The sequence below is a fragment of the Grammomys surdaster genome, unplaced genomic scaffold, assembly GCF_004785775.1.
Source record: "Grammomys surdaster isolate TR1022 unplaced genomic scaffold, NIH_TR_1.0 125889, whole genome shotgun sequence".
Taxonomy (NCBI): Eukaryota; Metazoa; Chordata; class Mammalia; order Rodentia; family Muridae; genus Grammomys; species Grammomys surdaster.
The window spans coordinates 3,944,070-3,958,467 of NW_021620714.1; the positions used below are offsets into that span (position 1 = coordinate 3,944,070).

The following is a 14,398-nucleotide window of genomic DNA, read 5'->3' on the forward strand; positions in this document are numbered from 1 at the left end:
GTTCAGAAAAGCCACATTTCATCTTTTAAACTGTGTATGTGGTTTATCTGTGGTGTGTGCATGTGTGCAAGTGTGTGAGTGGTCACAGGTGCATGTGTGTCCATGTGGAGGTGCGAGGTTGTTTTCATTGTTAGCCACTTTACTTTTAGTTTAGCTAATGATCTTTTCTTGCTTTACATTTTTTACAGGGGGTACATATGCATGCCACATAGGTGGAGGTCACATTTATTATTCAGGGGGCACATATGCCATATGTGTGGAGATGACTTTTATTACTTGGAAGAGCATGTATGCTATGCAGATGAACAGAAGTCACATTTCTTATGAGGGGGGGCATGTATGCCATGGCACATGTGTAGATGTCAGAGGGAAATCTGCAGAAACTGCTCCTTTCCTTCCGTCACGTGAGTCTCAGGGATGAAACTCAAGTCAGAGACACTGGTTACAGCACCTTCACCCAGTGAGGCACCTCACTTATCCTCACCTTACTTTTTGAAACAAAAGTTTCTCATGGACCCCGGAGCTCAACACTTTGGTTAAAGTGGGTGCCAGTGGGCATCAGGGATCTACCAGACTCTGCCTAGCAAGCGCTGGGACTGCAGATGTGTGCTGCCATGCCTACATTTCTGAGGATGCTTGGGATAAAACTCAGCCCCCCATTTTATCTCAGCAAGCATTTTCTCTACTGACGCCATCTATCTCCCCACCTTCCAGATACCACATCCGAGCTACTCGATACCTACACGCGGCTAGTGGACACTGAAAGCACAGCTGGAATGGACACTCAGTCTTCAATGAAATATGCTACACAAGACCCATATGAGAACAAAATTTAAAATAAAATTACTAAAATATGAATGGAACAGTAAGTGAAAGAAATAAAGAAGAATATAAGCCAGACAGGACAAAATAACAAATGTAACTGACATCATTAGAAATGCAAGTGCTTCTCAAAAACATACATTTCTACAAAATCTATGTAATTTCTCCCTCAGCACTGGTCCTCAAAATGCCAACATTTGGCTTTAAAATTAAAATTAAAAGAATATAGAGTAGAATTCTAAAACCTGTTTCAGAAGTACATGGAAGCAGAGAGAATTCAATTTATTTTATAAAAACTATTAAGTTCTAAGTGTCAGAATATGAAAAGCTGAGATTTAGAAGTCCCAGAGAACATTAAAGTAAACATCAGGCTATGCAGGAAGATGGGCAGGCTGGAAGACACCTATGGTCGCAGCTGCTCAGGAGGCTGACATAAGGTTACTTGAATTCAGGAGTTTGAGGTCAGCCTGGATACTGGGGTGGAAACTCAGTTTTGAACAGTGTTAGTTAAATGACTGAGCAGGAAAAAACATTTGCTACCATGTCTGATGACCTGAATTTGATCTTTGGGACCTGCAAAGTAGAAGGAGAGAACAAGTTGTCTCCTACCCTCACCATACCTGCGGTGGCATACCCCTTGACAATAAATAGATAACTATTTTTAAAAGCTCAAAATAAATACAAGCAAACATGACTGATTGCTAAAAATGCTCAGGAAATCTCTTTAAAATGGAGAATATTAAAAAGAGACAATGTTGTTCAGAAGACTGTAGTAAGATCAAGATGAACAAAGATCTACTCCAGATAAACTGTCCTTCCTAAAGTTTTCCCTGAAATAAACATGAAAGAGAAATGATTTTAATTATAAATTGAAAATATAGGGAAAGTGAATTTTATCCGAATGGTAAACTTTTTTGGTCATATATAAACAGAAGTCTTCAGAAGAGTGAAGGATCTCTAAAAAAGCAAACAAAAGAGTGGGTGTGACCAAGACTGCTTCAAAACGGTGAGGTGACCAGCAACTTCCTACTTCTGTCGCCATGCCTTCCGGGTCTACTGCTGTACCCTCATCACGAGGGACTGGGTCCCTCTAGAACCCTAAGCTAAATTAACTCTTGTAAACAACAACAAAAAAGTAAAGGTGTGTGCTGGGCTGTGTTGTGAAGTCCTTGTCTACCATGCACAAGGCTCTAGGTTCAATCCTCAGCACTACAAACCAGGTGTGGTGGGACACCCTGTTCCCCCCAGGGCTGGAGAGGAGGAGACAAACAGATCAGGTGGAGGTAGGAAGATCAGAAGTTCAACATCATCCTTGTCTACATAAGCGGTTTGAGGCCAGTCAGGCAGTCAGGGTTATAGGCGACCCTGCTCTATAACCAGGTAACTATAAAGGCTTTAAATGTCATCAGAATCATGTGTACCTCCACCATTTGTGACCACACTGCTTCGACTCTCCTGGTACTGGCTTTCTCTCCGTAGTCTCTGCTCTTTAGTAATCTCCGCCACTCGAAGAGGCAGATCCGAAAATTCGTCTGTAGGCTTAAAAAGCAGAAACATTAAAAACTATCATTTCCAATTTTAGATAACATAAGAGTACAAGAATATAAACTATAATCTACATAGAAGAAGAAAAAGCAAAAAGTTTTAGAAATTGACAGCAAATATTATATAATTCTATAAACACAAATAATGCAACTGAAATGTGTACTTTAAATAGGCAAACTTTACCACAATTAGCAAAAATAGAAGGATATTCAGAACTGTAAGTAAATATATACATAGGTTTAAAATATCTAATCTATCTATCTATCTATCTATCTATCTATCTATCTATCTATCTATCTACATTGCAATATTTAAAAAGTCACCAAGACATACATACATGCATATATACATATATACCTAACTACAAATTTCAAGTAAGTTTTGATTTAATTTTATTTTGACTTACTATTTATTTAATTTATTTACTTATTTGACAGGGTCTCACTATGTAGCTCTGGCTGGCCTAGAACTCACTATCTAGTCCTGATTTGCCTTGAACTCACAGAGATCCACCTGCTACTGCCTCCTGACACTGAGATTCAAGGCACTCAAGGCATTGTGCTACTCACTAGGCTTCTGTCTGGACTCTTAATGACACAATGTTATAAAATGTCTGTTATCAGCCCCTCTAGCAAAAGTGTAGTCATTTAACTGATAGTCAAAATATATCCTAGTAATTTTAAATGGTGGAAAATCTATAGTATTAATTAATCAAAACAAGAACCCATGTAATTTGTGGCATGTGAATGAACTCACTGAGATTTCCATCTTCTGTGGGGCTCCAGCCAGGGCCTGCTGGAGAGGACTCACTTTTGAGCTCCACATCACCCACCCCCCATCAGAGTCCAGTCCTGTGGACCTTCCCAGCCTCCAGCACACCCCTTCTATCACCATCTCACTGCAGACCATCCTGGCCCTCATGTTCTAGATGTCAGGGCTTTCCATGGGGGTCAGACAGTTGCTATGCAGTGCAAGCTGTCCTAGAACTTACTACACAGGCCAGGCTATCTTCAAATCATGGTCCTTCTGTCTCAGCCTCCTAAGAGCTAGGATTATAGAGATGTGTTACCACAGGCAACTAGGCTTCAGCTTTAGCCACCTCAACTCCTACTCAGCTTTCCAAATATCCATACATAAGACGGTAACAAACTTGAAAGAAGATACATGGCAAAAGATGCTAGCAAAGAAACAGTGTAGAATTTTCAGATGGTAGGACTATGTAGGGTTTTTGCTTCTTGACATTTCTCTATTTTACCTAATAAATTGAATTCCAATTTAGATATTCCCATGTTAATTTAATTTCTTTTTCTAAATCAGGAGTTTTAACACATGAACAGAAGAACACTTACCTCATTCCCTGACCATCTCTTATCACCACTATCCACACTGTTGAAGCCTGAATCAAGGGCTCCGTAAGGACGGCCTGAGTACAGTTCTTCATGGCTGTCCAAAATAAGTGTTGCTTGTTACTATGAGGTTTTATAATTTTTAATGTAGCATTTGAAATTAACCAGTCACAATTTTATTAACCAACACTCTCATGACACTTGGCCACATAATTATTATAGCTAACGGATCATTCTCTGAGCTTTTTAAGAAGAAAATTCCAAACAGGAACAAAGTGAACAGAATAGTATGAGCCCCAAACTCAGAATCCACTTTGAAAAGCACCACTGCTCAATTCTGTTTTCATTGCACTCACTTTTAACGTCAGCTTACAAAGCAATGGATTTCATTTCATAGCCTCTCCATACTTGGTGCCATCACACTTTGCCGTCATGGGTTCACATCCCTCCCTCCCTCCTTCCCTCCTTCTCAGTTGTTTTCTTTCTCCTGTTAACCCTCTTTCTGTTTTTCATCACAGGTCTTCCACTGCCCTCTGTTTCCATTTCCTTAAGATCTCTTCCTCCACACTCAGGATCCTCTTTCACACGCATGCAAATACAGGTCCTCACACAAAGGAGAACACCATCCTTATCTGGCTTTGGCAGTAGTAAAATCCTGGCTTTCGGGTAAGTCTGGCAGTGTTCTTACTTTGTCAATGGACAGCACTGGTGCCAGCTCCTCTTTAATTTGGTACAATTTAGGCATGAATCTATCTGGTCCTGGACCTCTCTTTGTTGGAGACTTGATTACAGCTTCAATCTCATTGATTGTTATTGCCCTAAGTTTTTATACCTTCTTAGTTTTGTAGGTCATAAGTGTCTAGGAATTTACCCACTTAAGAAATCTTCTGTGGTTTTGGAACACAATACTCCAACAATTCTCTATATTTTGTTGAACTCTGCAGTAACTTCCCCTTTTGCATCTCTAATTTCTGTGTCTACTCTCTCTTTCTAGTGGTTAATTTGGCCAGGGGTTTGTCAATCTTGATTATTTATTAAATGCCCATCTGTCTTATTAAGTCTATGTGTTATTCTTTCAGTCTGAAGTTCATTAACTTCTGCCCCAATCTTTACGATGGTCTTCCATTTTCTACTTTGGGGTTTGGATTATTACCATTTTACTAGAACCCCAGGTGCATCATTAGGCTATTTGGATCTGATGGCATGAGCTGCCACCCCCACCCCTGCTGCAGCTTATTCTTAAAGCACAATCTCCAGAATCTCCTCTGAATCCTCTCCTCACCTCCACTGCTCTCTGCATAGTCCCCACGGCTTGGCATACTGTCTTTTGTTTTTCTGCCCGTTCCTGGGATTGTTCACTTCCTCTGAATTTCCAAAGCTCTGTCTCTCTTCTCTCTCTCTGTCTTTCTTCTCTCCTCTCCCAGTCACACAGAACCAGCGTCCAGTCTGCTTCTGCAGACACCTCGGCTATGCTGTAATTTCTGTTTCCTTTAAACCTGTATCACTCTCTACATCTCTCTATTGTTTTTGTTTTAAGTTTTATTTATTTTATGGTGTTTTGAGATAGGGTCTACAACACCACCTTGGATGTCCTGGAACTCATAATGTAGACAAAGATGGCCCAAATTCACAAAGATCCATGTGCTGCTGCCACTGAGCACTGGATTAAATTTGTATGCCACTGCACCTGGCTTGTTTTTATCTTTAGTAATATTTTTCCAAATAAAATTTACATACATTTAAATATTAGCAGTATAATCTTAACAGAATACTGTATCTTTGTAATTCTATCACAACAGAAGACATTTCTATTAGTCAGAACATTCTCATACACTTCTCTGTAGTTAATTTTGGTCATCTTGTTATTGTTGTTAGGGAAAACCACCGTTCTGAGGTGTTTAGGTCTTAAATTGGTGTGGAAACTTGAGCAACAATTCCATGCCGGGCAGTGGTGGTGCACGTCTTTAATCCCAGCACTTGGGAGGCAGAGGCAGGCGGATTTCTGAGTTTGAGAGTTCGAGGCTAGCCTGGTCTACAGAGTGAGTTCCAGGACAGCCAGGGCTACACAGAGAAACCCTGTCTCGAAAAACAAAACAAACAAAAAACCAAACCCAAACAAACAAAAAACAAAACAAAAAAAAACCCCAAAAAACAATTCCTAAGGATACATATAGCCATCAAGGAATCTCAGATATTTTGCTAAGCATTAACAGTGCAAGATGCCACACCCTGATTCCACTCATGGAAGACCCTGAGACAGGCCAAACTGACTGTCAACAGCAGTCAGCTATCTGCTGGGTCTTGTGGTAGAAAAACAACTAGCTTTGATGGAGGGGAGGGAAATGGAATTGTGCATGCTGGCTGTGCCAGTGGCTAGTTCCCCAAACTCACAGAACTACATACTCCACCCAGCAGAGGTTACTGTCTGAGCATCACATCTCAGCAGAGCTGCTAACACATTGAAAGCTCTGTCCTGCACCTCTGTCAGCAGTGTCTGAGCGCCCTGGTTGTCCTGCACCTCTGTCAGCAGTGCCTGAGCCCCCTGGTTGTCCTGCATCTCTGTCAACAATGTCTGAGCGCCCTGGCTGCTCTACAGCCTCACTTTTGCTATGTCACCTTTCTTCAGCTGTGGCTCTATATGGATAGTCAGTGTCTTAATTTGCATTCCTGTGATCAATAACAACATTGAGTACTTTGTTGTGTGTACTGACTATATAAGTCTCTTTTTGAAGAGCCTTTTCAAGCTCATTTCTCACTGGGTTGTTTATTACTAAGTTGTAGGTATTTGTTGTACATCTGGATACATGTTGCTTTACAAATATTTTCCCAGGCCATGGCTGCTAACTTTCTCTGGATGGATAGCTGTTCCTAGGTTGATGAAGTCTAGCTTATTTTTTTTTTCTTTTATAGCTATCATCATCTCTGTGATCAGCAGGATATTCGTGTGTGTGTATGTGTGTGTGTTCCTCAATCATTCCCCACTTTATTTTCCAGCAGTGTCTTGCAGTGCACCCGGAGCTCAGAATTGGCTAGAATGGCGGGCCAGTAAGCTCTCGGGATCTGCCTGTCTCTGCCTCCCTAGTGCAGGGATTACAGATGCGAACTGCCATGCCCAGGCTTTTAAGTGGGTGCTGGGGATCTAAACTCAAGTTCTTAAGATTTCAACTGAGCTGTCTCCCAGCCCCAGAGGTACAGTCTCAGGAGTTTTATACCTTTACTTTTTGTTTCTTTTTAAACATACTTAAAAATAATCTTTAAAGATAGAGCTTAATTTGAAATCTAAAAATAACAAATCCAATTAAATTAGTGCATTAGTATTTTATCTAATAAATCTTCCTAAGTAGAAAAACAACTTTAAATTGTAAATTTAAAATAAATAGGTTTTTTTTGTTATTGTTGTTGTTTCTTTAAAACAGGGTTTTATTCTGTCCAAATTGGCCTTGAATTCTTGATTCTCCTGTTTTCCATCTCTCAAGTGCTAGGATTACAGGCATGTACTACTAGCATGTCTGACTAACATACAGTGCTCTTCTGATGGTGATTTTGATACTCCATATTATTTTGATTCATGAATATAATTTTTATGAGTTATAAAGTCATGTCACGATGTACCAGAACATAAAATGACAACTGGATATTATCACTTAACCTCTGTTCCCAGTCAGCCAGCTACCCCTGAAGTATGTCTAATACACCTCTTTTCTTTTCCTTTTTTTTTTTTTTTTTTTTTTTTTTTTGAGACAGTTTCTCTGAATAGCCCTGGCTGTCCTGGAACTCCTGCTGTAGATCAGGCTAGCCTAGAACTCAGATCTGCCTTCCTCTGCCTCCCAAGCACTGGGATTAATGTCGTGTGATACTACCACCAGGCTTAAATTTATTTCCTTAACGACAGACGAAAGGTCCACTTTATAGGCATGGCTTATGTACTTCACTAGGTAGCTCTTTTACACTTGGTCACGTTGCCCTGACTTTGCTGTGTTGAAATGCACAGGATACTTTAAGATCTGGGCTTTCAGACAAATCTTAGAAACATTATCAATAAAACATCTTATTCATTGTACTACCTTACCAACTTTTGTGTAATGTGAATTATTAAATATAAAGTTAGAGAAATTTTTCTTTAGAAATTTTTCATGACCCTCCTGGGTGCTAAGATTATAAATACTCTATCAATACTAGCTAGATGGATTTTTTTTTTTTGTAGTGGCTTAGTATTTCCTTAGTTTGGGTTTGTAGTCACATCAACAGAAATAAATATGTTTAGTCAATAACATAAAGCTGCTTAAAATTATCTTATCAAAAACAAGGTCTCAGCTAGGCAGTGGTAGAGCATACTCTTAATGCCAACACTCTGGGGGCAGAGGCAGGAGGATCTCTGAGTTTGAGGTCAGTCTGGTTTACAGAGTGAGTTCCAGGACAGCCAGGGTTCCACAAAGAAACCTATCTTGAGTCTCTGTATCTCACTAATGAAAACCACAGTGCCACTAAACAAAGCAAAGGTGATGAATGCAACTCACCATGTTGGTGATGGGAACACATGTATCTGGAAATTAGTAAAAATTTAGAATTTTTATAAATTCATTTCTGGGAGTTTCTGTGGGTGCTGGGGTTTGTGGTGGTATTGTCTTTTTTTAAATAAATTTTTTATTGGCACCTACTATTTCACCTATTAATGTATTTTATAAAGACATTTTCATATAATTAATTATATTTTATACTTTGGCCACTACTCCCATGCCATTTAGTAGTTAAAGACAGAATCTTGTGTGGTATCGGCTCAGGATCCTCTGCTTGCTTCCAAGTGCAAGGATTAAGGTAGGTACTACTATGCTAAACTTGTGGGTCATTAAAAAAATTATACACAAACATAAGGATGGTTAAATCTGGCTAGGCAAGATGGTGCATACCTTTAATTCCAGCACTCAGGAAGCAGAGACAGGAAGATTTGAGTTCAAGGCTGGCCTGGTCTACATAGCAAGTTCCAGGCCAGCCAGGGTTATATAGTGAGATGCTGTCTCAAAAAACAAAAACGGGTTGGAGAGATGGCTCAGAGGTTAAGAGCACTGACTGCTCTTCTAGAGGTCCTGAGTTTAATTCCCAGCAACCACATGGTGGCTCACAACCATCTGTAATGGAATCTTATGCCCTCTTCTGGTGTTTCTGAAGACAGCTACAGTGTATTCACATACATAAAATAAATAAACCTTCAAAAAACAAACAAGCAAACAAATAAACAAAATATGAAACAAGATCAAAAGATGTGTAAATCTAAGAACTGAAATCTACGCATGTGTCATTTGTCCTGAATGTTCCAAGAGTTAAAGGACTCCCCCCACCCCCACAGTGTTTTCTCTGTATAGCTCTGGCTGTCCTGGAACTCACTCTGTAGACCAGGCTGGCCTTGAACTCAGAAATCCGCCTGCCTCTGCCTCCCAAGTGCTAGGATTAAAGGCGTGCGCCACCACTGCCCGGCTGAGTTAAGGGACTCTTTAGGAGGCCTGGACTCTACCTAGCTCATCAATCCCAGCCTGATGATCATGCCTAATATTTACATAGATTTTTATGGTCACTTAAGGAACTTTCAGATTCAGGATATTTGATATTTAGAACTACTGCTAGAGTAATAAGCAGCACAATGATTACATTGAAAATGGAAGCTTGGGGGCTGGAGAGATGGCTCAGTGGTTAAGAGCACTGACTGCTCTTCCAGAGGTCCTGAGTTCAATTCCCAGCAACCACATGGTGGCTCACTACCATCTGTAATATGATCTGATGCTCTCTTCTGGTGTATCTGAGGACAGCTACAGTGTACTCACAATAAAATAAATCTTTAAAAAAAAAAAAAATGGAAGCTCCGAGAGATTAAACAGCTTAGTACCCTAAGACGACAGAAACTCAAAACCAAGAGCCTCTGACTCCATGCCTACTCGTTGAATGGATAGTCAATAACTACAACACAATTTTTTTTTTTTTTGGTTTTTTGAGACAGGGTTTCTCTGTGGAGCCCTAGCTATCCTGGAACTCACTCTGTAGACCAGGCTATTCTCGAACTCAGAAATCCGCCTGTCTCTGCTTCCCAAGTGCTGGGATTAAAGGCATGTGCCACCATTGCCCGGCTACAACACAATTTTATTAATCTGTTCCTCTGAAAGAAAACCAGGAAGGTACAACATTTCATTCCCTAGTACCTGAGGAGTGAAATGAAATATTACATCTAAAGTATCCCTTCAATATTCACGAGGGACTAGTTCCAGGATTCTTCAGACATCCAAATCCAGGGAGACTGAAATGATGCCATAAGATATCAAAGCATTTCCATAAAGTCTATGGATATAATCTATGTATTTTTGTTGTTGCTGCTAAGAAAGGGTCTTATATAGCCTAGGCTGGCCTTGAATGTCCTATGTTGCTGAAGATAATTTTCACACATGCTAGGATTACAAGAATGTACCACCCTACCCAGCAGGATTTATTTGAGATAGGGTTGTCTATGATGAGTGTAAATTCCTGGGTTCAAGCCATCCCCGTTTTAAGCCTTCTGACGGGGTAGAGGAGGAGAAAATATAGACGCACGTTACCCAAACTAATGTCCTGCCTATGTCCCTCACCATCTCAAATCACTCAGCTGCCTAACACACTGCAGGGCATGGGAGTAGCTGCCATTCTGCATTGTTTAAGGAATGATGATGAAAGAAAAGTGAAAATGTTTAGCACAGGCCCATCTCGTTTTTTTCCTGAATACTTTCAATTCACTTGATTGACTCCATGGAAACAGAGGGCCAGCTATATAGAAATATATGTAACAAATTAAAATTTCTAGTATGCTGAAACAGCAGTTTGCCTCTGAAAAAACAGAAAATCTAGAAAGCAGTCTAATTATTATGACTGACATAACTAGAGAGTGTGACAGAGACTGCAATGTGTCACTTCTAACACTTCTGACTCCTCTGGAGAGAAATGACATCTTTATGCTATTTAGATTTCTCATTTACTCAGAAACCTGAAAGAACATTTTTCCATTAATTCAAGCCCTTTATCTGTTAGCAAATATGCACCGAAGTCTTTTGCCACATAATTTAACTAATCCTTTACGTATTTAAGACACTGTATATACTACAGTATTTTCAAAAATGAATTAGGCCAGTCTCAGAACTAAGGATCAGGTCACAGAGAAGCAGGTCCTGTGAACAGTAACTGAGCCCTCAATCAAAGCACACCGTTCCTTACTGTCTCCTCAGGTGGGTCTTCAAACACACTCCTGCATCCACCATCGTTAGCCAGCTCACAGCTCACACTCAAACCCCACAGCAGTGGCAGCAGCAATTTCATGCTCCTACTCTGCTATTTCAGGGGAGAGGAGCTTTCTTTCCAAGGATCACCAACTCCAACAGAAAATCAATTGTGTACACGTGAAAGAAAAGCCAACTTTGATTTGTTGTAAGTCTTGTTAGAGTACCACATAAAATATCTTTAATGAAAACTTAAAATAGGAAAAGCAAGGCTTTTGTTCACACCTAACAAGAATTTATTTCCATATCAAGAGCAACCAACTGAGTTAGGAGAAAAAGCAACAGAAAGAGAAAACAGATCGTGAAATGAAACAGTTGGCAGCAAGGCCCGAGTCATTTTGTGGTCCTCACTGCCAGCATTCCCCTCCTCCAAGAGGCTATGCATGGCACAGGACATCACTCAATCTCCACCAACTGCCCCACAGCTCACCTAGCACGGCCTTAGTATCTTTTCCCCATGCCAGTCCTCCCACAGATGAACACTGAACTGAGGGTGTTCTTGGTAGGTATGGCTACAGTGTGACTGTCGGTCTCTTTGCTGCATTAGTTTATGCTTAAGCAACTAGGTTAGAGCTGTTGTTCAAATATCCCTCAGTGTTCAAGTCTTCAATCTAATAGCCAGACTAAGCACCTTGGAATGTCATTACAAAGATCTTCTGATGATTTTACATGGAGGAAAGCAGTATTGGTCGCTTAAATCAGTGTCTCTTTCATCCAACAATTATTTTCTGAGTAATGCCTGTCTATGCCACATGCTCAGCTGAGAGAGGAGGACCCTAAGGGAGGTGGAATCTGCAGCAAAGAGTGGGACTCAAGTCCCCATGGGGTAACAACACTCTATTTACCCGACAAGACCTGTTGTATATATGTGCAATTTCAGACGGCTTCAGAGTACTCCTGTATAATATGAAACACTTCAATCTTTCATTTTAATAATTTCTAATGAAGCCTTAAAGCTATAATAAATTCTCTTTTCTGAATATGATACATATTTAATATATCATACCAATGCCTGGCTATATCTGCTTTTAGAAACCACACAGACATTTGTTGATCTATTTCAGTCTAGAAAATTGCAAAGCAAGCTCATCTGGACTGTGGTCTCAGCAAAATCTGACAGGTTCCAAACAAAGCCTGGGAAGTTCTCTCCTGGGTAAAGTCCATGAGCATCATAACATCTTTACTGGGATAGCTATCTCAACTTTTGGAAGACTTATTAATTGAATTCCTATACTTAGTATTGCTCCACACAATTGGGAGTGCCAAGCAGACAGATGATCTTACACCGCACTTCGTGCTATGTCACTAAGGGCTTCACAGACTAAAAGATCCTGACGTAATGTCAACATGCAACAAAGCCAATCCCTCTTTACACTTATCAAGGGAATGAAGCAAAGGTTCAGGTGACTTGCTGTAAGTCAGACATCTTTTCAGTGGCAGAGCTAAGGTTAGTATTCAAGCTATTCAAACCAGTGAATTTTAACTGGGGGCCTGCCAGGGATAGTGGCAATATTTGGCTATCTAGAAACATTTCAGTGTGCTACTGGTTTCTAGGAGGTAGAGGCCAGGATGCTAACCATAGGGAACAGCCTCTTCCACTACACTTTATAGGATCTATGTAACCAATTCATATTTGATATAAGCATTTTGAGGCTAGACAATTTAAGAATAAAGTTTATTTGATTTTCTCTGTGACATATTATGACCCAAGAATAAAACATTACTTACCAGGAGCCAAATCCCAAGGGTCTCCGTTCATAATCTGGCAGATCTGGAGCGATCTTACAAGCTTGTATGTTCAGGTATTTAAATATGTGAATTTTGCCTTTTATACATATCTAAATAAAATAACAAATGCAGTCAAATTACTATTTATCCAAAATTCACGTGTTCTTTTAAAAATATTAATATTATTTTATGTGTATAGGTGTTCTATTAGCATACATGTCTGTGTACCATGTGCATGCCTGGTACCCACAGAGGCCAGAAGAGAATATTAGATCCCCTTGAACTAGAGTTCCAAACATTTGTGAGCAGCCCTGTGGATGCTGGGTCACCAGTGGGACCAGGTTCCCTGAAAAACAGAGTGTTCTTAACTGATGAGCCACCTCTCCAGCCTCCGGGATGTTCTCTCTTTTTTAATCATAATTAGCTTTTGGTGTAACATAAATTGGGCTTTTAAGGCATCTCTATTAAACACACACTGATTAGTTATACACAGCCCAGGACTTTAAAGATTTCTCTCTAGGTATTAATCATGTACAATTACATTTTACATGCTGATCTCTGTAGGAAAGAATTAGCAATGATAAAATGGTGAATTTATACACATCCAATTTTTGATGTGTCCTGTCACATGAGTCAAACAAATTCTCTAGGCTGATGAAATACTTTATAATTTTGAGACTAAATATGCTTATGTGTTAAAAGCTTAGCTGTCAGCTGACTTTTAAGCAGTGACTGGATCAAGTCTAATGTGATCAGTGAATTAATGCAGGATGACTTATTTCATGGCTATATGGCTTATATGTTTTGGCTATATGGTCCAAAAGAAGCCTGGGCTTGGCTGGAGGAAGACAACACTGTAGGCCTCTGAAGGGTATATCTAGTAGTCCTTGAAGCCCTCCTTTCTGTCTCTGTTCCCTGGCTATTGTGAAGTGAACAGCCTCTTCTACCATATGCTCCTGTTGCCAGGATACCATGTCTCACCACAGGTCCATAGCAATGGAGTCAGATGGCTGAAACCTCTGAAACCAGGAACCTTACTTCTTTTAACTTACTTTTTCTCAAATACTTTGTCATCAATTAAAAACTGACTAATACAAACCTTTGTGTAGTTATGAAGTTCTCCTATAACTTTTACAGATTCTATAATGACCATCATAAGCCTGCAAAGTGAGAGTTCCCTGGAACCCACATAAAGGGAGAGAACCAACTCCAAGAACTTGTCCCCTGAATTCCACATGCCAGAGCACATGTGTAAGATTCAATGGAAAAAAGTAACTTTTAACAAAGCTCAAAGTGAAAATTATGGATGTGGCAAATGTTTTATGGCTTATAGGATATAATCTACCTCACAGTTACTAGCTTTATTTTAGTTACTTACAAGCAAATGAGCCACCAGGTTAAATGAGGAACTTAGCGCTACAGGAAGCAGGGAGGCACAGAAACAAGACAACATGAATACACTGATAACTTTTAGTTTGGAAGGCTGCTGTCTATGCCATTTATGTTCTCCAATTCAAGCTTTAATAGGAGAAAAATTACAAAACGATTAACTCAAATCTTATTAGAAGACTAGCTTCTTTATTGTTGTTGTTTTGCTTTTGTTATTGTTGTTTTCCGAGACAGGGTTTCTCTGTGTAGCCTTGGCTGCCCTGGAACTAGAGATCGGCT

The 14,398-nt window shown here is 39.9% G+C and overlaps 1 protein-coding gene across 4 annotated transcripts in view; it reads right to left on the reverse strand.

Annotated features, from left to right (window-relative positions):
* Lrch3 (leucine rich repeats and calponin homology domain containing 3) overlaps positions 1-14,398 on the reverse strand; it is a 93,866-nt gene that overhangs the window by 35,087 nt on the left and 44,381 nt on the right. For all 4 annotated transcript variants that reach the window (XM_028752220.1, XM_028752219.1, XM_028752218.1 and 1 more), the window contains exons 6-8: positions 12,731-12,840; positions 3,717-3,810; positions 2,244-2,361 (exon numbers count right to left, since the gene is read on the reverse strand). In XM_028752220.1, coding sequence (XP_028608053.1) covers positions 2,244-2,361; positions 3,717-3,810; positions 12,731-12,840 — 322 coding nt within the window. The remainder of the gene's footprint in view (positions 1-2,243; positions 2,362-3,716; positions 3,811-12,730; positions 12,841-14,398) is intronic.